Genomic DNA, 26,408 nt, shown 5'->3' on the forward strand with positions numbered 1-26,408 from the left:
CCATTCACCCTTTCCCATGATTCATAAACGCTGATGTTCTACTAGTATCAATTTAATCATTTTTAATTAAAAATTATATGTACTGGGGTTGGGGTTGTGGCTCAGTGGAGGAGCACCTGCCTAGTATGTGTGAGGCACGAGGTTTGATTCTCAGCAACACATGTAAATAAATAAAATAAAGGTCCATTGACAACTAAAAAAAATTTAGAAAAAATAATATGTGCTGAAGGGCTCATTACACATTTCACCATATTCATCGTCTCTTCTCAGAAGCAAGATCAATGCAACAAATTTCCTTGTGCAGTTTTTCAGATTTTATATGTGTCCATCCTTATATGTAGGGTAAAAGGAAAACTGTATAACATCAATGAGGCAGAAAATGGAGAAATGAATTTAGATGTAAAAAATATAGCGGAATACCATGTGGTAGTTAAAGTTAATAAAATTATGAACAGTAATTTAAAAAAATCACATAAGCAAGTCAATTGTAAAATGACATGAACAATAAGATGCTTATAATATAGACCTCTGTAAAATAAAATACTATAAAATTTCTTGTGGAAGAATAGTATGAAATATAATAAAATATGAGGAAATCACATGTATGTGTTTGTTAAGTTATAACTCTTTACCCTGTGAACAAAAGGAAATATAATTGTATGAACACATTCCTCCACATACATGTTTTATTTATTGCAATGATAAACCCTAAAATGAAAATGGAAAAAGGTTTAAATTTGAAAATTGACTGGTGGATACTCAGACCTGTGTGTTATTTTGTGTACTTTTTGTTATGGTAACATTTTCTACAATGGACCAAAAGGAAAAAAAAATCTCTGTAGAGGTTTGTTAAATATTTAAACATTATTTTCATGAAGGACCCTGTGTATCATCCAAGTTTTACTCTCTTGTAACTTTTCTTTTTTAAACTTTTTGTTTTTGAGAGAGAGAGAGAGAGAGAGAGAGAGAGAGAGAGAGAATTTTTAATATTTATTTTTTAGTTCTCGGCGGACACAACATCTTTGTTGGTATGTGGTGCTGAGGATCGAACCCGGGCCGCACACATGCCAGGCGAGCATGCTACCACTTGAGCCACATCCCCAGCCCCTCTCTTGTAACTTTTCAATGTTTATATTGATTTATACATCTGATTTGTTTTCATCATTTAAATCATTTTATTTGTATTATGTCCATGCCAAATTAATAGTGATGCTATTAATACTGATTTCCTTTCCTCTGGACATGACCAAGACTCCCATGAGGAAGTTAACATCAAATATGCTGCCCTTCAAATTTGCAGTTTTAATTCCAGGGATGTTCTGTTTCTCTGTCCTCTTTTTCTCATTTGTCCCAGAGACAACTTCCTTCCTAGGCAGGAAACATGCCAGATGTATGTGTCATGGAACACAAAATGTCCCAATAGGAAGTGTCACGGTGAGGGCCCCAGGTGCAGTATGAGTGCTGGCCCACTTCGGTCTGTCCATTTCTCATCACTGTAACAACTCTGTAAGTTTTATGACAGGCCCTGTGACAGCAACGAGAATATTGGGGCTATTTAAACAGCTGAAGAATTTTCTTCTATTTACAAAGCAAATGCTGGAGTATGGATTTCATTTAGAGTGTGTGAGTCCAAGAATTAACTGGGCTGAATTAATGTGTCCAAGGAAGCAGGTGAGCGACAGAGAGGATGAAAGGAGAGATAAGGAGAGGGAAGGATTTCAATATTCATCTAGGTTAAAAATACAGAAGAGAGTTTTTCCAGAGCCCCATTCTCCAATGTGGCCATGTGTGGGAGGGAGAGCTTGTTAAATGGCGGATTGCTGGACTTTGTCCCTCGAGCTTGTTGTCGTAGGTATGGAATGGGGTACAAATATTTCTAACAAGTACCCAGGTGATGCTCCTAATGCTGTGACCCTGAACTAAGGATTTTATTGTCCTGTCACCCATCTTTTACATCAGATTCATCAGTGGCACCAAACCCAGAAACCAAACAGCTGTTTCAGAATTCCTGCTCCTGGAACTGACAGATGATCCGGCACTGCAGCTGCTTCTCTTCAGCCTCTTGCTGTCCATGTACCTGGTCACGGTGCTTGGGAACCTGCTCATCATCCTGGCCATCAGCTCTGACTCCCACCTCCATACCCCCATGTACTTCTTCCTCTCCAATCTGTCCTTTACCGACATCTGTATAAGCACAAGCACCATCCCCAAGATGTTGGTGAACATCCAAACACAGAGTTGGAGTGTCTCCTACACAGGCTGCCTCTCCCAAATATTCTTTCTCATGGCTCTTCTTGTCTTGGAAAATTGTCTTCTTACAGCAATGGCCTATGACCGCTATGTGGCCATTTGTCACCCCCTGATGTACACCATCATCATGAATCCTTCCCTCTGTGTGATGCTGGTTCTGATCTCCCTCTTCATCAGCACTGTGAATAGCCTCCTCCACACTCTGATGCTGCTGCGACTGTCCTTCTGCACAGACCTGGAGATCCCTGACTTCTTCTGTGAACTTTCTCAAGTCATTAAACCTGCCTGTTCCGATACCCTCATCAATCGTATTTTGATTTATTTTTCCTCTGTCATATTGGGTGGTAGTGCTATCTTTGGGATCATTTTTTCTTATGCTCAAATTGTCTCTTGTCTTTTGAGAATGCCATCAGCTGGAAGAAAATATAAAGCCTTTTCCACCTGTGGGTCTCATCTCTTTGTTGTTTTCTTGTTCTATGGGACAGCTTTTGGGGTGTACATTAGCTCTGCAGTGACTGAGTCATCCAGGAAGACAGCAGTGGCTTCAATGATGTACTCTGTGGTCCCTCAAATGCTGAATCCCTTTATCTACAGCTTGAGGAACAGGGACATGAAGGAAGCATTGGAAAAAATATTTAGTAGAATAAAGTTTTTAAGGTAATATTCATCATATTTAAACCTGGTTTATGAATGCAGGTAAATGATCATTTAGCACTCTCATGTAAAACTTTAATTCTTTCCCTATGAGTTAAACCATTTTCATATGGAGAAAGGTTTCCATTTTTTTTTGAGCACTATTAGGTTTGAAAAATAAAGACTGAGCAAGAGAAAATAGAAACAGGAAAGATTAATGGCCATCATTTTCTAAGGTGAAATGTTGTCTGAAAGTCAGAATGATCTCTCCATGTATAGAGTGTAAACAATGAATTCTTACAGGAGAACCTGAGAGCCTGGGGCAGAGCTGGTGGTTGGGCAAAGGAAAAGTGTTCAGCACCACCATCCTTGGACAGCTCCAAGCCTGGATTCCATGATATCTTCAAGTGTAGAGGTTTTCAGTCTACAGAGCACCTGTGGGGGTGAGTCACCTGAGGAGTACATGCACACTGCAGGTTCATAGGCATCCCCCCCAAAGTACTAAGTTTGAATCTTTGGGGGATTGTTGCAAGTATGTGCTTTGTAAGTAAGTTTTGTGTGAGATTCTGATACTGTTTCAAGTCGGAGCATATAGAAATTAATATTTCAAGAACAGGACAATGTATTCATAATATGCAACATAAAAGACCCTGGTTTCAATTTGCTTGTTCATACATTATATACTTGGTATGTAAAACTTATCAGTAGCTTAAAAATCGTTGTAGTATAATAAAAACATACATGCAAATCAATGGATTAAGAGGAATCATAGAGTATTTTTGGAGAGTTCTCCACTCATATTTCTTTGTGGTCTCTAATATTAATAGTTTTGCTGAATTTTCTTTTCATTATTTAAAAAATATTCTTTAGGAGAACAGTAGAAAATAAGAGAAGAAGTTGGGGTCAGGGAAAGGAAGGAACGTATCAAAAGGGTATATACTTGGAAACAAAACTGAGCAAAGTATATTAAGTTATTCTAAAATATACTACCATGAATCCCAATATTATGTATAATTATAATGCACCAATCAAACTGAATAAAAAGAGAAGTAAAGCATTGTTAAATTACTCTGAGTCTTATGAAATTGCCCATAGTTCATTGTGCATCATCCCTATCATTTTTGTGGGAGTCATTTGCTTGTTTTAAAAATGTTTTTGTTAGTGGATTGTAGTTATACACCATGATGACATTCACTGGGACATATTTGTACATGAATATAATAGTTCTGGTTGTTTTTCTCTCTCTCTCTTTCTTTCTTTCCTTTGCGTGGGGTGCTGTGGATTGAATCCCAGGCCTCATGAATGTTGGGTCAGTGCTCTACCACTGAGCTGCACCCCAGCCCTCAACTGGATATTTTTTTCATGCTTGCATGTAACCTTGCAACATTTATGAGGTAGTTTTACTAAAGAAATTGCCTCATTTTGAACTAAAGACTTTAATCTTTGTGTATGAATTCTGTTTATGATTGTTTTTGCATCGTTGTGCTTTAAGATTCAAACTTGCTGTTCATTGAGACACCAGTTAATTTCTTTGAATGGAATATTGTTTTACATTGTATATGTTAAAATATGTTCATCCTAGGCTGGGGTTGTGGCTCAGTGGTAGAGCACTTGCCTACCATGTCTGAGGCAATGGATTCAATTCTCAGCACCACATAAAAACACATTAAAAAAAGCAGTATTGTGTCCATCTATAACTAAAAATATTTTAAAAATACAGTTATCTTGTTTGATGTTGATGCAATTTTCAGTGGCTAGTTTTTTTCTCTTTGTGGATTTTGAAAAATATGGTGCTGTGGATCAGACCCAGGGCCTTGTAATGCTCTACAAATACTACCACTGAGCTATATCCTTAGTCCAAATTTTTGATTATTGTGAATTAACATATTTGAATAATCTTTCACATGTCCCCTGCTGGAAATAAGCAAGAGTCTTACTCTTGGAGTGGAGTTGTTTTGTATTTTGGAGACTTTCCTCTCCTTTGGGTAGTTCCAAAGTGCTTTCCTAAGTAATAGAACCAATTTATATTCCTAATAGAATGTTTTTGTGTTCCAGATAATTACGAGGACACAAAGCTGCTGGTGAGCATTTAAGTACATGATCAGAGATGCTGGAGAACAAAACTGACAAAATTATACTCTGTGCCTGTAAAACATATCACAATGAAGGCTGAGGATATAGCTTAGCTGGTAGAGTGCTTGCCTTGCATGCACAAGGCTCTGGGTTTAATCCCAGCACCACATACACACAAAAATCACAATGAACCTCAATATTATGTATAATTATAATGCTCTAATAAAACTCAATAAAAAAGAAAAATAAAACATCGTTCAATTATTCTGAATCCAATGAAATTGCCCGGAGTTGATTGTGCAACATCTCCATCTGTTTTGTAAGACTCCCTTGCTTGTTTTCAAAATGTTTTTACTAGTGAATTATAGCTATACACAATGATGGGTTTCATTGGGTCATATTCCTACATGGATATGATAATTTTGCTCTGTGTGTGTGTGTGTGTGTGTGTGTGTGTGTGTGTGTGTGTGTGTTGTGGGGGATGCTTGGGATTGAATCTCAGGCATGTGCTGTACTACTGAACTACACCCACAGCCCAGATCAAGCATCACCTGCTCAGGATGTCCCTCCTAGACGCCCTTTGTTTTCAATTTTGCAGGCTTGGAAAACTGTCTTCTTGCAGCAATGGCCTATTACCACTACATGGCCATTTGTCACCCTCTGAGCTATACAGTCATCATGAATGCCTGCCTCTGTGGTCTGCTGATTTTATTTTTCCTGGTTATTAGTCTGATGGTCCTACGGCTGTCCTTCTGCACAGACCTGGAGATCCCCCACTTCTGTGAACTCCCTCAGGTCATCAAGCTGGTCTGTTCTGACACCCTCGTCAATAACCTCCTGGTATATGTTGCAGCTGTCCTATTTGGTGGAATTCCTCTCCATGGAATAATTTTCTCTTGTATTCAAATTGTCTCCTTTGTTTTGAAAATCCCACCAGTAAGAGGTAGGTATAAAGCCTTTTCCACCTGTGGGTCTCACCTGTCTGTTGTCTCCCTATTCTATGGGACAGTTTTGGGGGTGTACATTAGCTCTGAGGTGACTGGCTCCCCCAGGAAGAGTGCAGTGGCTTCTGTGATGTACTCTGTGGTCCCTCAGATGCTGAACCTCTTTATCTACAGTTTGAGGAACAGGGACATGAAGGAGGCCTTGAGGAAGAAGCTCTTTGATAGGACGGATTTTATTTTATTTTTTTTATTATTGGTTGTTCAAAACATTACACAGTTCTTGACATATCATATTTCACACATTTGATTCAAGTGGGTTATGAACTCCCATTTTCACAGAATACATCAGACACTAGTATCGCAATATGTAAAAAAGTGGATGTGTAACCGATGTGATTCTGCAATCTGTATACGGGGTAAAGATAGGACGGATTTTAGAGTAAGATAAAGTGACAGGAAAACTGATGAGCCAGAATGCCTGATCCTTTTTTGTCAAATGACCAGATGAAATAAAAATTATATATGCCATCTTGGGTTAATTGCCTAACTTTGCTTTTCTTTCTAGATCTGTGAGGTTTGACAAATGGTTTCAACTCTTTAAACTCTATTTCTTTGTTCAGGTCATAGAGTTAGATAGAGGCTGAGCTAGGTGTTCTAGTTTTAGTTACTTTAATGATATAAAGTATTTGTATATAATTTTTCTTGATACATAGCAATCACACATTTTTATAGACTTTAGTGTGATTATAAACAGATTAGGTGAAATGGTATATCAACCACATCGAATATTTTGTTTTCAAATATTTATTATTTCTTTTTGTTGGGATAATTCAGAATCTTTCATTTTGAAATATCTATCAGTTATTGTCAACCATAGTTATTCTATGTCACCGTAGAACATTAGAAGTCATTTCTCTCATCCCACTGTACTCTGTACCTGTTGACCCTCCCCTTCCTTCCACATCTTCTGAGGCTCTGGTAACCACTCTCTGCTCTCTCCTCCTGTGAGACTAGCATTATCACACACATGTAAGTGAGAATGTGTGGCATTTTCCTTCTGTGCCTGACTTCTTTTCACCTAGAATCTTCTGGTTCCATTCATGCTGCTGCAAATGACAGAAACCACTTTTTAATGTCTGAATAATACTGCACTCTGTATTCCACTTCCTTTCTCCACTCACCCATGACTGGCACCTCATTTGATTTCTGTCTTGGCTACTGTGAAGAGTGCTGCAATATTCAGGGAGTGTGATGTCTCTTGTAGGTACTGATAAAATCACCTCTGGATGCACATCCAGTAGTGAGATTGCTGAATTGTGTGGAATTTCTATTTACAGTTTTTTAAGGAGGTTGCACACTGTATTCTATAATGGGTGTGATGGTGACGGTTCCACCAACAGTGTATAAGAGTTCCTTTTTTTTTCTGTGTCCTCACAAACACTCGTTATTTATTTCCAATGAAATAATAATCATTCTGGGGTAAAAATAATATCTCTATATGGTTTTGACTTGTGTTTCCCTGATGATTAGTGAAATGGAACACATTTTTCATGCAGTTGTTGTTTATATGTATATATTCTTTGAGAAATATCTAATCATGTCTTTTGTACATTTTAAAATTGGATTTTTTTTGAGGGGGAGGATTTATTCTATATCCTGGTAAGTCTTAGGATCTTTTTATGGATCAGTCTCAGAGGAGGGAATGTAGTAGAGGGTGGATAGGTGAGAAGAAGGCCAAAGAGGCTGTTGTCATATCTGGAGGCTGGCTTCTGTCCTTATTGCAGGTCTTGGGTCTCATCCATTGAACCCCAGGATAGGCTCAAAGTGCAGAATGGGAGCCACATTTTGTACAAAATTTAATAATTATTGGGACTAGTCACTAGTTGATCACATTCTTCTGAGGGTAATATTAGCATCTATCATACTGAGCTAATTAAGATATTTGAACTTTGTCAATGAGGACACTTCAGGTTCCAATAAAAAGGAAGCCTGATTCTAATGTTCTCAAACACTATAGAGAGTTTATACTGAAGAGACTGGTGATTGGTGAAAACCAAGGAGAACTTGCCACATGATAACCTCATTATGAGAATCTCAGAGTTAGGGCAAGTTCCTGAATTGGGAGCAGAGTGTCATTCAGTCTACCATGATGTGGGTCTTCCTAGGACTTGCTCTTCCAGGGACACCAGGTGGTTGCAGCAGATTCAGGTGTCACCCTAGATGTGGTTCTCAGAGAGAGAAACCTGAGTGTACTTCGCTGGGTCAGTTGATAATAAGATTTCCATTTAGTAAATCAGATGACATCTCTTTCATGAATTGAATTATGTCACTCAAAATGGGATGTCTGAGTTCTAATTCTCTCACTTGTGCCATTAGCTTAAATGACAGAAGGGTAACTGTTGCATACATAGGTAAATTATCTTTGAGGAGGGGTAGCTTATCCTTGACAATCTGGGTGAGCCTGTAAATCATTCCATTAGAATATTTATGGGATAATTAGGTACTAATTAGTCATTTGGTGATTCTCTGTGGGGTACATCATTCCATTAGAATATTTATGGGATAATTAGGTACTAATTAGTCATTTGGTGATTCTCTGTGGGGTACTTTGAAAGTTTGTCCTTTCAAAGGTCATATTGAAATGCAATTGTCATTGTAGTAGTTTTGAGAACTGGGGACCTTAGAGGTGCTTAGGCCAAGAGAGGTCTGCCCTCATCAAAAGATCAATGATGCCATACAAAGGGCTTTCAGGGGGGTTTGTCTTCATGTGCTGTGTTTCCATGTGAGAACACATTGGTGTCTTCTGCAGGATGCCGTATTCAAGGCACCAGCTTGTAAGCAGAGACAGGACCCTTAGCCAGACTCTAAACTTCCTGTAGCCTTGAATTTAAACTCATGTTGCCCAGAACTGTGAGACAAGATATTCCTGTTCTCCTTAAATTACCTGGTCTGTGCTATTCTGTAATAGCAGCATGGAATAGATTAAGATACTATTTCAGAATTACTTTCTTCTCTGCTTAAATTTTGATTTGCAGATCTTACGTGAGTGGGAATGAGTTCCCCCTTATTTCTGTCTGTGACCTTACTTTTTTCTAATAACAAAGGTTCTCAGAGATTTTCACCAATTATCAATTACTTCTCTTGCCCTATGTTAACTTTAATGATTCCTCTGCTTGCCATTTTAAATGTACAAAAATGGCCAGCCAAGAAGGCAGCAGGTAGCACAGTTCACTTGCTTCTCGGTAGATTTTCTGAAATCTTCAGCTGTCCTAAGTCATGTTTATAACCCAAGACAGTTCAATAATTTCAGTTTGCCCACATTTTCCAAATATTGAAGTCCCACTTGAAGCCCCAGGCTTCAAGCACCTAATATCTTCTAGAATGTTTAGCCCTATTACATGGAGGCAGTAACATTTTATCCATATGGCTATAAATTCTTTGAGCCCCTTGATAATCGCAACCACTCTTTGTGTTTGAATTCATTTTTGGGGGGTATGGAGAAAAACTTATATGTTGTTATATGAGAACCAGCTATTTTATTTAAACTTTATTGATTATTTCATGTGTTTGAAATTAATGGGGATAAGAAGGTATAGACTGACATAATAATGCCATCTTGTCTTGGGCCATTATCAAATAGTATAGTCAAGCACCATTGATTTAAAAAGAAGCTCATATAGAAAGATTTAACAAGGAGTGAAATGTATGATAAACCTGTGAAAATACTGAACTATTTAAAGATGAAATTTTGTAATTTAGTTTTAACATGGAGATGGGTCTTCTCCTAACCATGGTTGAAATCTGTGTTTACTAGGGGAAGGATAAACTGCATTGCCCTTTGATGTAACGTCCTATAACTCTATAAAAAAACCAAGAGTCCCAAGTTCATGGGTTGTACTTATTTATTTACCTGCATGTGAAATAAAATGTAACCAGGCTCTTGGATTGTGACAAAAAATTGTGATGAAAATTAAAAACACGGTTATGAAGTTCTAGAAAGCATCAACCCATATGTCTGTATCAATAACAGTCAGAATGAGCTACAGATTGCAGATGGAATCTGATGAATCTAATGTCCAGAATGAAGATTAAGGCTCAGGAGACTTCAGCGATTCTTAGAGAAAGTTTGAGTGCTTGCATTTTTACATTATCTTAGCTGTATTTACAAATATGCTGTGTACTCCCACATATAAAATACTTCCATAATAAAACTACAATCAGGATTCAGAGAGGCCACTGCTTCTACTGAGGCAAAAAAAAACCAAGATTGGGATAAAGTTAGAGAAGGGTGGTATGTGCATGTGTGTGAGTATGTGAAATGTGGCTGAGAGAGGCAGGTGGTGAGAAGTGGATGAGTCACTTGGTTTTGCAGAGCGAGGGACTCAGCCATATTGAATTCTGTTTGTAGGGTCTTGGCCTTTAAGGATTTCCAGTGCCATAGGATCCAAATAACAATAATGGCTTTTGTCTAATAAGGAGCTTTGGACATGAAGTCCCCAGGGATGCAGAAACTGCAAATTCCCTGTGATCAGTCAGGAGACACGAGCTGGGAATCACCTCAGAATTCATCTATTTGCCTTGAGCTCAGAGTCTCACTCTGTCCCTCTGCCTTCCTGAGGACAGATCTTCTGTGTCCATCCACCATCCAGGGGAGATGACCATGATCACTGCACAATGATGCCAGCCAGGTAACCTGAAGTCCCTTAGGCAATGGGAAAGAAGCAGGAGTTGAGTACAGTTAGATCCTGGTGATGCCGCTGTGAGGAAAATACCTGAGGATGATCCAGACCAAGTCTCCCAGGGGCTTCTGTGCCTGGCTGTCTGACACCATTGTGACGTGTTCCTTGGTACCTTGCAAACTCATTCAACACAACTCTCAATATGGTGGTTTTCTCTGTCTATATAATGACAAGTACCATTTTCCTCTTCAGAATAAACCTTCCATTTTCAAAAAGGATGGATGTAACCAATTCTCCGGCATTTTCTTGTGTCCTTTGGGTGGAGGAGGGGAGGTGTGCCGGTCAACTTTACCTTATCTTTCTATCACCTGTCCCACATCGTTTTGCAGAACAACTTGGGTGTCATCTCTGTTTACTGGCTGTGAGGACCTTGGGGAAGGATGCAGAGACCTAGGCAGACCCAGTAAGCGATTTTCCTTCTCTACCTGATTATTTTTAATTGTGACAGCAATAGACTATTTTTAATTGTGACAGCAACAGAGAGTGTATAATCATAGTTTAAAATATACTACATTCACCCTTTCCCAGAACTCACAAATAATAACTCCATTATTATCAGTTTAATCATTTTATTTAAAAATGATATGTACTGAAGGCATCATTACATATTTCACCATATTTTGTCATCTCTTCTCAGAAGCAAGACCAACACAATTTTCCTTGTGCATTTTTTATTTTATATGCATCCATCTGTATATGTAGGGTAAAAGGAAACTGTATAACATCAGGCAGGCAGAAAACAGAAATAAGTTGAGATGTAATAACAGAGCAGAACACTCTGTGGTAGTTAAAGTTAATGAAATTATCAACAGTAATTTTTTAAAGAGAGAGAGAGAGAGAGAGAGAGAGAGAGAGAGAGAGAGTTTTAATATTTATTTTTTAGTTTTCAGTGGACACAACATCTTTGTTTGTATGTGGTGCTGAGGATCGAACCTGGACCACACACATGCCAGGCGAGCGCGCTACCGCTTGAGCCACATCCCCTGCCCCTCAACAGTAATTTTTAAAAATCACACAAGAAAATCAGTTGTAAATGACATGAACAATATGATGCTTGTAATATAGACCTTTGTGTGTGTACAATTGCTGTGGAAAAGTAGTATACAATACAATAAAAACCATAAGGGCATCACATATATGCACTAGTTAACTTATAACTGGTTACCCTGGGGAATGAAAAGAATATGATTGTATGAGCACATGCCTTTACATACACGGTACACATGTTTTCTTTTGTGCAATGATAAGGCCTAAAGGGAAAGTGGAGAAGGGTGTGAATTTGATAATGTTGACTGGTGGCTACTCAGTTCTTTGTTGTTATTTTCAATACTTTTTGTTGTGCTAGAAAAATCTACAATAGACAAAACATCCCCAAACAGGTTTGATAAGTAAATATTTTTTTTTCATGAATCGCCCTATGTATCATGAAATGTTTACTCTCTTGTAACTTTTCAATGCTTATACTGATTCATACATCTAATGTGTTTTCTTCATTCAAATCATTTTAATTGTACCATGTCCATGCAGAATGAATCGTGAAGCCATGATTATTGATTTCCTTTCCTCTGGACATGACCAAGACTCCCATGAGGAAATTAACATCAAATATGCTGCCCTTCAAATTTGCAGTTATAATTCCAGGGATGTTTTGTCTGTCCTCTTGTCTCAATTTGTCTCACTGACAACTTACCTCCTAGTCAGGAAACATGCCAGATGCATGTGTTGTAACACAGAAAATGTCCCAATAGGAAATGTCATGGTGAGGGCCCCAGGTGCTGTGTGAGTACTGGCCCACTTGGGTCTATCCATTTCTCCTCATTGTAACAACTCTGTGAGTTGTATGACAGGCCCTGTGATAGCAACGAGAATATTGGGGCTATTTAAAGAGATGAAGAATTCATTTCTATTTACAAAGCAAGTGCTGGAGTCTTAATTTCATTCAGAGTGTGTGAGTCTAAGAATTACCCCAAGTGACTGATGTGCTGAAGGCCACTCGGTCAGATTCTCCAGTGACATTCCTGTTAGAATGTCTCATGCTAATGCTATTCTGAATGTCCCTACTTTCTAAGCATCAGATTCTTGCTACTTTCTATTCCTTTTTTAAGAGCTTATATTTTTCATTCCTTTTTTTCTATTTAGTTATTTCTGTTTCTTTTAATCATTGGCCACCTACAACCTTAGTGAAAAAACTTCCCTAAGAAAGCTGATATGGGGCATACTTCATGATTGTATTTATAATTCTGTTTGTTTGAAGGCGCAACATTGTTCTGAATGAAAAGAGCCATCTCTATGTCATAGCACAGTGTAAATGGGTTTGTACTCACTTAAATTTGTGGTGAATTAGTGTGTCCAATGACAAAGGTGAGGGAAGGAGGGAAGGAGGGATAAGCAGAAGAAAGGATTTCAATATTCACCTAGGTTAAAAATACAGAAGAGGGTTTACCTTGATCAGCTGTTCTCAAATATGGCCAAGTGTAGGAGGGCTCCTTAAGTTGCTCATTGGGGTACCCTGCCCTGGAGCTTGTTGTCAGTAAGAATGGAGTGTGTGCAGGCAATCAGCATTTCTAACAAGTTCCTAGGTGATGCTCCTAATGCTGTAACCCTGCACTAAGGATTTTATTGTCCTGTCACCCATCTTTTACATCAGATTCATCAGGGGCACCAAACCCAGAAACCAAACAGCTGTTCCAGAATTCCTGCTCCTGGAACTGACAGATGATCCGGCACTGCAGCCGCTTCTCTTCAGCCTCTTGCTGTCCATGTACCTGGTCACAGTGCTTGGGAACCTGCTCATCATCCTGGCCATCAGCTCTGACTCCCACCTCCACACCCCCATGTACTTCTTCCTCTCCAATCTGTCCTTTACCGACATCTGTATGAGCACAAGCACCATCCCCAAGATGCTGGTGAACATCCAAGCCCAGAGTCGGAGCGTCTCCTACACAGGCTGCCTCTCCCAGGTCTTCTTTTTCTTGGTTTTTCTTGTCTTGGAAAATTGTCTCCTCACAGCAATGGCCTATGACCGCTATGTGGCCATTTGTCACCCCCTGATGTACACCATCATCATGAATCCTTCCCTCTGTGTGATGCTGGTTCTGATCTCCCTCTTCATCAGCACTGTGAATAGCCTCCTCCACACTCTGATGCTGCTGCGACTGTCCTTCTGCACAGACCTGGAGATCCCTGACTTCTTCTGTGAACTTTCTCATGTCATTAAACCTGCCTGTTCCGATACCCTCATCAATCATATTTTGATTTATTTTTCCTCTGTCATATTGGGTGGTAGTGCTATCTTTGGGATCATTTTTTCTTATGCTCAAATTGTCTCTTGTCTTTTGAGAATGCCATCAGCTGGAAGAAAATATAAAGCCTTTTCCACCTGTGGGTCTCATCTCTTAGTGGTCTCCTTGTTCTATGGCACAGGTTTTGGTGTCTACCTTAGCTCGGTGACTGAGTCATCCAGGAAGACAGCAGTGGCTTCAATGATGTACTCTGTGGTCCCTCCTATGCTGAACCCCTTTATCTACAGCCTGAGGAACAGGGACATGAAGGAGGTTTTGGGAAAAATATTTTGTAGGACAACATTTTTAAGGTGATTTTCACCATAATTAAACCAAGTTTCCAGGATGTATCTAAATATCTATTTAGCACTCTTCTGTAAAACTTTTAAATATTTCCTTATGAGATAAAGCACTTTTAAGAAAAGAATTTAACCTTTATTTATTTGAAGTTGATTTGTTTTTATGTGGTTCTGAGGCTCGAGTCCAGGGCCTCATCCATCTTAGGCAGGCGCTCTACCACTGAGCCACAACCCCAGCTCCTAAAGCACTTTTATGTGGAGAAATTTCACATTCTTGCTTAGATTTATTCCCAAGGGGTTTATATTTTTGAGAATACTGTGAATGGGATAGGTTTCCTGTTTTCTTTTTCAGCAGTTTTTTTTTTTCTGAATCTCTTGAGATAATCATCGGGTTTTTAGTCCTGATTCTACTTATAAATATATTATATATATTGATTTGCATACTTGAAATCAATCTTACATCCTTGGAATGAAACAAAATTGAGCACAGTGTATGATCTTCTTAATTAATGTGAGGTTGAATTCAATTAGCAATCATTTTATTGAGGGCTTTTTATATCTATGTTCATTAAGTATTTTGGGCCATTGTTTTTTTCTTTGTTGTATACTTAATGAAATTTTGGTAGCAGGCTAACACTGGATTCTTAATATGAATTTGGAAGACTTCATTTTCTTTCTATTTTATGGAATAGTGAAGCATTGATATTAGCTCTTCCTTTAAAATCTGGAGAAATTCTATAGTGAGTCTGTTCGGTCCTGGGCTTTTCTTGGTGGGGAAACATTATATTACTGGTTCAAGCTCATTATATGTTATTCCCCTATTTATGCTTTTCTGTCCTCTTTGTTCCATCTAGTAGGTTATACATGTCCAAAAATTAATCAATTTCTTCAAGATTTTTCATCATGTCCAGGATTTGGAAAATTTTCTATTTTCTCACTGAGTAGGTATTCTATGTCATTAGCATGTAACTCAAATCCCTCATTTAATCCTATGATTCAGGCATTTGGTCTTCTAATGTTTTCCCAGAGATCCCCATATCATTTTATCAAAGTTGCTTTTCTGTGTTCAATACTGTCTGAAGTCATAGATCATCTACCTTTTCTTCAATCCCTGATATTCTCTCTTTCACTTTATCTAGCCTACTGGGAATACATTCAATTGAGGTTTGTTTGTTTGTTTGTTTATACTGGGGATTGAACTTAGGGGCACTCGACCACTGAGTCACATCCCCAGCCCTATTTCATATTTTATTAAGAGACAGATCTCACTGAGTCACTAAGTATTTTCTTTAAAATCAGGACTAAGACAAAGATGGCCATTCTCACCACCTCTAATCAATATAATTCTCAATACTCAGTGAGAATGGCAATCATCAAGAATTTAAATAATAAAAAATGCTCGTGAGAATGTGGAGGGAAAAGTACACTCATATATTGTTGGTGAGACTGCAAATTAGTTCAACCAATTTGGAAAGCAATATGGGAATTCCTTGAAAGACTAGGAATGGAACCACCATATGACCCAGCTATTGTCACCCACAGTATTTATCCAAAAAAACTAAGATCAACATACTATCATGATATAGACACATCAGTGCTTATAGATGTGTGATTCACAATGGCCAAATTATGGAATCAGGCCAATTGTCTGTCCACAGATTAATAGAGAAGAAAATGTGGTCTATACACACAATGGTGTTTAAGTCATAAAAAGGAAGTAATGGCATTTGCTGATAAATTAATAGGAGAACCACAGGGTAAATAAAATAAGTGAGACCCAAAAAGTCAAGGGTCAAATGTTTTCTCTCATATGTGAAAGCTACAGAAAAATAAGGAGAAAAGTGTGGTGGGCAGTTACATGAAAATATAAGAGAGATCAGTGGAGTAGAGAAAGAGAATTCAGGAGGCAGGAGGCAGGAGGAGGGATGGGGAAAGGGAGGGAACTGCAGAATAAAATTGATCAAATTATGCTCTGTACATATATAACTATACCACAGGGAGTTCCACATGTATGTATATCTTCAAAGAACTAATTTAAAAACAATCAATAAATACAAGATGGACCAGAAGAGTAGAGGGGAAGGAGGAAAGGAGAGGAGGTGGAAGTACTGGGAACTGAAATGCTGCAAATCTTGATCCATATATGTGTAATATGTGTGATTGTGTAAAAATAAACCCTAATATCATATGTAAGCATCATGTACTAATAAAAATATTTTCAAAGACATTAAAGAATTCAACAAGTTCAAAATGACACAATTTATTTAATGAATTTATTTAATAAATTTTGCTTGCTTACCTAATAAGGGTGACAAAAATCATTCAGTTGAATCCTGTGACAAAGCCAGTGTGTTGGCACACATGACCCATGACTGTCCATTTCAAAGGATTCAAGGAAATCAAATAATATTGAAAAGAATAAATATAAATTTCAGTGGAGCTGTTTCCTGGAAGAGGAGCGAGGAAGATGGAACGGCAGGATTCGTTACACATATTCTATCTTTATTTTTAACCTGATTTTCTGTACGTTTTTTTGTTTTGTTTTTGTTTTGGTGGTGCTGGGGATTGAACCAGGGCCTTGTGTTTGCTAGGTAAGCAAGCACTCTACCAACTGAGCTATAACCCCAGTGCCTGTACGTTTTTTATTACATCACAACACAGTTAAGCCTGCAGGTAAGTTTTATACACTAAGTGTATAATACTTGACGGTATGTTGATTGAGGCTCATAGAAATGCATTCTCTTTTGTTCTGGAAACATTAATACCGGTCTTCCCACACTTGAGAGCCTCAGAACCTCACAAAGGGCTTATTTATGAATCACTACTTTAGACATCTCCACAAAGATTCACTCAACAGTTCTTGAGTGAGATCAGTATGAACATTCTTCTCAGGCGACACCCCTGAAGGTGCTCTGTGGTCACCAGGGGAGGAAGCTCTGCTCTGAAAGAGACCATAGGGATGGCAGGGAGCTGTCCACGATGGTGGTGCTGAACACTCTTCATGTGCCTCACCTCTTGCACCAATGACAGGCTCTCATATTCTTCTGTGAGATTTCATTTCCACACCTGGAGAGATGGCTCTGAGAAGCCTTTTTTTGTTTGTTGGGAAGTAATGATCTTTAATCCTACCTGCTTGTTTTCTCTTTCACTGCTTTTTTTTTTTTTAAAAAAAACACCTAATATCTCCTCTAAAACGAACATCTTTCTCCACAGGAAAAAAATACAAATACAACATTAAAAAGTTTTGTATGAGAGTCCTAAATGTTCACTGGATGCACTTTGGAAAGCTGACTTAAATCTCATGACAATCACCTGAAGAATGTTAGTCTACTTAATTTTTTCCTCAAAGCTTCCCTCATATCCCTGTTTCTCAGGCTGTAGATAAAGGGGTTCAGCATTTGAGGGACCACAGTGTACATCATGGAAGCTACTGCAGTCTTCCTGGATGACTCAGTCACTGCAGAGCTAAAATACACACCAAAACCTGTGCCATAGAACAAGGAGACCACTAAGAGGTGAGACCCACAGGTGGAAAAGGCTTTATATTTTCTGCCAGCTGATGGCATTCTCAACAGAGAAGAGACAATTTGAGCATATGAGAAAATGATTCCAAACAGAGAACTACCAGCCAAAATAATAGAGAAAAAATAAACCAAAATGTTATTAATGAGGGTATCAGAACAGGCAGGCTTGATGACCTGAGCAAGTTCACAGAAGAAGTGGGGGATCTCGGGCCACCATCTTGGACAGCGGAAGTAAACACCGCCACTCGCCGACAGATTGCAACAACAAACAGGTGTGTGTCACCCAGCTCAGCCCCCATACATAGGGGGATTTCGCTTAAAATCTCTCCTAGACTTTCAGGGGGAGGGACTATCAGAGTGAGCCTGCATAAAGACTAAAGGAGAGCTAGAGGCACCTGACCCTCAACCCGCCCCCCTCCCATCAGCGGCCAAAACAAAACCTGTCTAGCCAGCGCTGGGGAGGGGCAAGCAGAAAAAATCAAAACCATAGAGTGCTGGGGATCCCAAAAGCCAACGGTGTGACCCCGGAGATCCAGGCTGTCTGATTCGCGCGGCCTGCCCCGAGGCTACAGAAGGCGTGGTGCCCCAGAGAAGGGGTTAAATAGTCAGCAGGGAATTAAGTGGCTGCGACACGGTGGTATCCCACCAGCTAAACCCAAGCCCGCACTGACCCCCGGGCTGAGTTCGGGATTGTTGGCGGGGACGGAAGCGGTACAGCCCCACCCCCCACAAGGGACACTCCACTAAGGTAACCAGCGGCCACCATCTTGGACAGCGGAAGTAAACACCGCCACTCGCCGACAGATTGCAACAACAAACAGGTGTGTGTCACCCAGCTCAGCCCCCATACATAGGGGGATTTCGCTTAAAATCTCTCCTAGACTTTCAGGGGGAGGGACTATCAGAGTGAGCCTGCATAAAGACTAAAGGAGAGCTAGAGGCACCTGACCCTCAACCCGCCCCCCTCCCATCAGCGGCCAAAACAAAACCTGTCTAGCCAGCGCTGGGGAGGGGCAAGCAGAAAAAATCAAAACCATAGAGTGCTGGGGATCCCAAAAGCCAACGGTGTGACCCCGGAGATCCAGGCTGTCTGATTCGCGCAGCCTGCCCCGAGGCTACAGAAGGCGTGGCGCCCCAGAGAAGGGGTTAAATAGTCAGCAGGGAATTAAGTGACTGCGACACGGTGGTATCCCACCAGCCAAGCCCAAGCCCGCACTGACCCCGGGGCTGAGTTCGGGATTGTTGGCGGGGACGGAAGCGGTACAGCCCCACCCCCCACAAGGGACACTCCACTAAGGTAACCAGCGGCCACCATCTTGGACAGCGGAAGTAACCACCGCCACTCGCCGACAGATTGCAACAACAAACAGGTGTGTATCACCCAGCTCAGCCCCCATACATAGGGGGATTTCGCTTAAAATCTCTCCTAGACTTTCAGGGGGAGGGACTATCAGAGTGAGCCTGCATAAAGACTAAAGGAGAGCTAGAGGCACCTGACCCTCAACCCCCCCCCTCCCATCAGCGGCCAAAACAAAACCTGTCTAGCCAGCGCTGGGGAGGGGCAAGCAGAAAAAATCAAAACCATAGAGTGCTGGGGATCCCAAAAGCCAACGGTGTGACCCCGGAGATCCAGGCTGTCTGATTCGCGCGGCCTGCCCCGAGGCTACAGAAGGCGTGGCGCCCCAGAGAAGGGGTTAACGAGTCAGCAGGGAATTAAGTGGCTGCGACACGGTGGTATCCCACCAGCTAAGCCCAAGCCCGCACTGACCCCCGGGCTGAGTTCGGGATTGTTGGCGGGGACGGAAGCGGTACAGCCCCACCCCCCACAAGGGACACTCCACTAAGGTAACCAGCGGCCACCATCTTGGACAGCTGAAGTATCCACCGCCACTGTCCGACAGATTGCAACAACAAAACAGGCACAGAGTACAGTTTGAACTGCCGAGAATCATCACTGAGGGGAAATCTGGTCTAGCAGGAGAAACCAAGGCTAGCAGGAGAAACCAGGAGCCTAGAGGCAAGGCCCTCGCGACTGGGCAGCTGTAAACTGCAGGCCCACCGGCGACAGTTCACCCACTGCCCGCGTAACTTGGCGGTAGGAGAACGCCCTCCCGTTGGTGACGGATCACCTGCCCGCGGCCTGTGATACTGGGCGGCTGGAGTCTACCCGCCTGCCACGACCGGGAGCTGAAACCACACAGAGACAGTCCAGTCACACCCCCCCATTAGGGCACCCCAGCAAGGAGACTGGGGCCCGTCATAGCAGAGTAGTGTCGTCACTGGAGCTCGAACGTCGGAATTCCTTCCCAGCGGAATCCACGTTAGCAGTCATACTTCAACAACACAAAGGAGAGACATCAGAGTAATACAGAAACAAAACAAATCTATAGAGGAGAGCAGAAACACGACAATCAAAAAGAGCTGGAAAGTAACGTGGACAACATGAGAAAACAAGGGAAAAAAGGATTACAAACAATGCAAGACTACTCAATTCTACAGGAGGACATAGAAACTTCAGAAACAGGTATAGGGAAAGAACTCAAGGCATACCTAACTCGAATGGAAAGGAATATTAGAGAAGACATGAGACAGCAAGTCCAAGAAATAAAAATATATTTTGAAAATGAATTAAACAAACAAATTCAAATGGCAAAGAACGAGCTCTACCAGGAGATAGAGATATTAAAAAAAAATCAAACAATAATCCTAGAATTCCAGGAAACTATAAACCAAATTAAAAACTCAAACGAGAATATTACAAATAGACTTGATCAAGTAGAAGTCAGAACATCAGATAATGAAGACAAAGTTTATCAACTTGAAAAGAATATAGTCAACACAGAAAAGATGCTTAATTCCCACGAGCAATCTATTCAAGAGATATGGGATGTCATAAAAAAACCAAATCTGAGAGTCATAGGGATAGAAGAAGGCACAGAGATTCAAACCAAAGGAATGGACAGCATATTAAATGAAATAATTCTAGAAAACTTCCCAGAGATGAAAGATGGAATGGATTGCCAAATCCTGGAAGCCTACAGGACCCCAAACATTCAAAACCATAATAGACCAACCCCAAGACATATAATTATGAAGATAGCCAACGTACAGAACAAGGAGAGAATATTAAAAGCTACGAGAGAAAAGAGGCAGATTACTTTCAGGGGTAAACCAATTAGGTTAACGACAGATTTCTCATCACAAACTTTGAAAGCGAGAAGATCCTGGAATAACGTATTTCAAACGCTGAAAAATAATGGATTCCAACCAAGAATACTATATCCAGCAAAATTGAGCTTCAAATTTGACAATGAAATTAAAATCTTTCACGATAAACAAAAGCTAAAAGAATTTGCAGTAAGAAAACCAGCTCTGCAAAGCATTTTGAACAAAACACTACAAGAAGAGGATGTGAAAAATAGTGCCCAAAACTAACAGCAGGAAGTATCTCAGTAAAGGGGGAGGAAAATAACCAAAAAGCAAAACTAACCAAACTAAAATAAATAAATAAAGAAGCATGACTGGAAATACAAATCATATCTCAATTGTAACCTTAAATGTTAATGGCCTAAACTCACCAATCAAGAGACATAGGCTAGTAAACTGGATCAAAAAAACAAATCCAACAATATGCTGCCTTCAAGAGACTCATATGATAGGAAAAGACATACACAGGCTGAAGGTAAAAGGTTCGGAAAAATCATACCACTCACATGGCCCTCGGAAGCAAGCAGGAGTGGCCATACTCATATCGAATAAAATCAACTTCAAACCTAAGTTAATCAAGAAGGACAAAGAAGGTCACTATATACTGTTAAAAGGAACCATCCACCAACAAGACATAACAATCATCAATTTGTATGCACCCAACAATGGAGCTGCAACGTTCATAAAACAAACTCTCCTCAAGTTCAAGAGTCAAATAGACCACAACACAATAATTATGGGTGACTTCAACACACCGCTCTCACCATTAGACAGATCCTCTAGACAAAAACTGAATAAAGAAACTATAAAACTCAACAGCACAATCAATAATCTAGACTTAACCGACATATATAGAATATATCAACCATCATCAAGTGGATACACGTTCTTCTCAGCAGCACATGGATCCTACTCAAAGATAGACCATATATTATGCCATAAGACAACTCTTAGTAAATATAAAGGCGTGGAGATAATACCATGCACCATATCTGACCATAATGGAATGAAATTGGAAATCAATGATAAGAGAAGGAAGGAAAAATCCTACATCACATGGAAAATGAACAATATGTTATTGAATGATCAATGGGTTATAGAAGACATAAAGGAGGAGATGAAAAAATTCTTAGAGTCAAATGATAACACAGACACAACATACCGGAATTTATGGGACACAATGAAAGCAGTTTTAAGAGGGAAATTCATTTCTTGGAGTTCTTACCTCAAAAAAAGAAAAAACCAACAAATAAATGAACTCACACAACACCTCAAAAATCTAGAAAAGGAAGAGCAAAACAACAGTAAATGTAGTAGAAGACAAGAAATAATTAAAATTAGAGCAGAAATCAATGAAATTGAAACAAAAGAAACCATTGAAAAAATAGATAAAACTAAAAGTTGGTTCTTTGAAAAAATAAATAAGATAGACAAGCCCTTAGCCACGCTAACGAAAAGAAGAAGAGAGAGAACTCAAATTACTAACATACGGGATGAAAAAGGCAATATCACAACAGACACTACAGAAATACAGAAGATAATTAGAAAGTATTTTGAAACCCTATATTCTAATAAAATAGAAGATAACGAAGATATCGATAAATTTCTTAAGGCATATGAATTGCCCAGATTGAGACAGGAAGACACACACAATTTAAACAGACCAATAACAAAAGAAGAAATAGAAGAAGCCATCAAAAGACTACCAACTAAGAAAAGCCCTGGACCAGATGGGTATACAGCGGAGTTCTACAAAACCTTCAAAGAAGAATTAATACCAATACTTTTCAAGCTATTTCAAGAAATAGAAAAAGAAGGAGCTCTTCCAAATTCATTCTATGAGGCCAACATCACTTTGATCCCAAAACCAGACAAAGATACTTCAAAGAAAGAAAACTACAGACCAATATCTCTAATGAACTTGGATGCAAAAATTCTCAATAAAATTCTGGCGAATCGAATACAAAAACATATCAGAAAACTTGTGCACCATGATCAAGTAGGATTCATTCCTGGGATGCAAGGATGGTTCAATATACGGAAATCAATAAATGCTATCCACCACATCAATAGACTTAAAGACAAGAACCACATGATCATCTCGATGGATGCAGAAAAAGCATTTGACAAAGTACAGCATCCCTTTATGTTCAAAACACTAGAAAAACTAGGGATAACAGGAACTTACCTCAACATTGTAAAAGCTATCTATGCTAAGCCTCAGGCTAGCATCATTCTGAATGGAGAAAAATTGAAGGCATTCCCTCTAAAATCTGGAACAAGACAGGGATGCCCTCTATCACCACTTCTATTCAATTTAGTTCTCGAAGTACTAGCCAGAGCAATTAGACAGACAAAAGAAATTAAAGGCATAAAAATAGGAAAAGAAGAAATTAAACTATCGCTATTTGCGGATGACATGATAATATACTTAACAGACCCAAAAGAGTCTACAAAGAAGCTGCTAGAGTTAATAAATGAATTCAGCAAAGTGGCAGGTTATAAAATCAACACGCATAAATCAAAGGCATTCCTATATATCAGCAACAAAACTTCTGAAATGGAAATAAGGAAAACCACTCCATTCACAATATCCTCAAAGAAAATAAGATACTTGGGTATCAACCTAACAAAAGAGGTGAAAGATTTATACAATGAAAACTACAGAACCCTAAAGAGAGAGATAGAAGAAGATCTCAGAAGATGGAAAAATGTACCCTGTTCATGGATAGGCAGAACTAACATCATCAAAATGGCGATATTACCCAAAGTTCTCTATAGGTTTAATGCGATGCCAATCAAAATACCAACGGCATTTCTTGTAGAAATAGACAAAGCAATCATGAAATTCATATGGAAAAACAAAAGACCCAGAATAGCAAAAGCAATTCTAAGCAGGAAGTGTGAATCTGGAGGTATAGCGATACCAGAGGTCAAACTGTACTACAAAGCAATAGTAACAAAAACAGCATGGTACTGGTACCAAAACAGGCGGGTGGACCAATGGTACAGAATAGAAGACACAGAGACTAATCCACAAAGTTACAACTATCTTATATTTGATAAAGGGGCTAAAAGCATGCAATGGAGGAAGGATAGCATCTTCAACAAATGGTGCTGGGAAAATTGGAAATCCATATGCAACAAAATGAAATTGAATCCCTTTCTCTCGCCATCCACAAAAATTAACTCAAAATGGATCAGGGAGCTAGATATCAAATCAGAGACACTGCGTCTGATAGAAGAAAAAGTTGGCTACGATCTACAAATTGTGGGGTCGGGCTCCAAATTCCTTAATAGGACACCCATAGCCCAAGAGTTAACAACCAGAATAAACAAATGGGACTTACTTAAACTAAAAAGTTTTTTCTCAGCAAGAGAAACAATAAAAGAGGTAAATAGAGAGCCTACATCCTGGGAACAAATCTTTACCCCCCACACCTCTGATAGAGCCCTAATATCCAGAATGTACAAAGAACTCAAAAAATTAAATAATAAGATAACAAATAACCCAATTAACAAATGGGCCAAGGACCTCAACAGACACTTCTCAGAGGAGGACATACAATCAATCAACAAGTTCATGAAAAAATGCTCACCATCTCTAGCAATCAGAGAAATGCAAATCAAAACCACCCTAAGATACCATCTCACTCCAGTAAGATTGGCAGCCATTATGAAGTCAAACAACAACAAGTGTTGGCGGGGATGTGGGGAAAAAGGTACACTTGTACACTGCTGGTGGGGCTGCAAAATGGTGAGGCCAATTTGGAAAGCAGTATGGAGATTCCTGGGAAAGCTGGGAATGGAACCACCATTTGACCCAGCTATTGCACTTCTCGGACTATTCCCTGAGGACCTTAAAAGAGCGCACTATAGGGATACGGCTGCATCAATGATTATAGCGGCACAATTCACAATAGCTAGACTGTGGAACCAACCTAGATGCCCTTCAATAGATGAATGGATAAAGAAAATGTGGCATCTATACACAATGGAATATTATGCAGCACTAAGAAATGACAAAATCATAGAATTTGCAGGGAAATGGATGGCATTAGAGCAGATTATGCTAAGTGAAGCTAGCCAAGCCCTAAAAAACAAATGCCAAATGTCTGCTTTGATATAAAGAGAACAACTAAGAACAGAACAGGAAGGAAGAGCATGTGGAAAAGACTACAGATAACAAAGACGAATGGGGGGAGAGAAACGGAGAGAGAAGGGAAAGCATATGGAAATGGTAGGAGACCTTCAAGGATACATAAAATTACAAGAGGCTATGAGGGGCAAGGGGGAGGGAAAAAAAAGGGAGAGAATTGAACAACAGCAGGGGAGATAGAGAGGGAAGATGGGAGGGGAGGGGAGGGGAGGGGTGATAGTAGGGGTTAGGAAAGGTAGCAGAATACAACAGACACTAATATGGCATTATGTAAAAATGTGAATATGTAACAGATGTGATTCTGCAATCTATATTTGGGGTGAAAATGGGAGTTCAAAACACAATTTGAGTCTAATGTATGAAAGATGATATATCATGAGCTATGTAATGCTTTAAATAATCAATAAAAAATTAAAAAAAAAAAAAAGAAGTGGGGGATCTCCAAGTCTGTGCAAAAGGACAGCCGCAGGACCATCAGTGTGTGCAGCAGGGCATTCACAGTGCTGATGAAGAAAGAGATCAGAACCAGCATCACACAGAGAGAAAGATTCATGATTATGGTGTACATCAGAGGGTGACAAATGGCCACATAGCGGTCATAGGCCATTGCTGTGAGGAGACAATTCTCTAAGACAAGAAAACACAAGACAAAAAAGACCTGGGAGAGGCAGCCTGTGTAGGAGATGCTCGGACTCTGTGCTTGGATGTTCACCAGCATCTTGGGGATGGTGCTTGTGCTCAAGCAGATGTCAGTAAAGGACAGGTTGGAGAGGAAGAAGTACATGGGGGTGTGGAAGTGAAGATCAGAGTTCACAGTCAGGATGATGAGCAGGTTTCCCAGGATGGTGACCAGGTACATGGCCAGGAACAGGCTGAAGATGAGGGGCTGCAGGGCTGGGTCATCTGTCAGTCCCAGGAGGAGGAATTCTGAAACAGCTGTTTGGTTTCTTGGTTCCATGCTAACAATGAATCTAAAGCAAAAGATGGGTGACATGACAGGTAAAGTTCTGATTCCTGGGCCCATGCAGCAATAGCATGACCTAGAGACTTGTTAGAAATGCTGATATGTGGACCCCACAGCAGGACTACAGATAATGAACTCTGGGGATGAGGAACAGCAGTACATGATTTAACAGACTCCCTCACATGCTAATGTTTGAGGATTGCTGCTCAGGCTTCTCTCTTTTAAATGAAAACCCAAATGAATACAGAAACCCTTCCTTTTTCATCTTCCTTACATTCCTCCCTGTACACATTTATTTACCCTAGTTTTTATTGAGAATTAACTTTCTCAAAACT

At 39.8% G+C, this 26,408-nt stretch overlaps 2 protein-coding genes across 2 annotated transcripts; one reads left to right on the forward strand and one right to left on the reverse strand.

The window, feature by feature from the left end:
* Positions 1–1,784: 1,784 nt before the first annotated feature.
* LOC308645579 (uncharacterized protein) lies at positions 1,785–14,235 on the forward strand (the record flags this gene model as incomplete). The annotated part of the gene is made up of 4 exons (XM_081287784.1): positions 1,785–1,852; positions 1,960–2,521; positions 5,752–6,113; positions 13,287–14,235. 4 exons carry the CDS (start codon positions 1,785–1,787, stop codon positions 14,233–14,235), a joined length of 1,941 nt encoding a protein of 646 aa, XP_081143910.1.
* A 3,292-nt stretch (positions 14,236–17,527) lies between these two features.
* On the reverse strand, positions 17,528–26,076 carry LOC308645581 (olfactory receptor 7G2-like; the record flags this gene model as incomplete). Its single annotated transcript, XM_081287786.1, has 2 exons — positions 25,549–26,076; positions 17,528–17,947 (listed from the first exon to the last, which is right to left on the reverse strand). The coding sequence occupies exons 1-2, from the start codon at positions 26,065–26,067 to the stop codon at positions 17,528–17,530; spliced, it is 939 nt and encodes a 312-aa protein (XP_081143912.1). The 5' UTR covers positions 26,068–26,076.
* Between the last annotated feature and the right edge of the window lie 332 nt (positions 26,077–26,408).

This window comes from Spermophilus citellus, assembly GCF_964194105.1.
Source record: "Spermophilus citellus genome assembly, chromosome: 3".
NCBI lineage: Eukaryota > Metazoa > Chordata > Mammalia > Rodentia > Sciuridae > Spermophilus > Spermophilus citellus.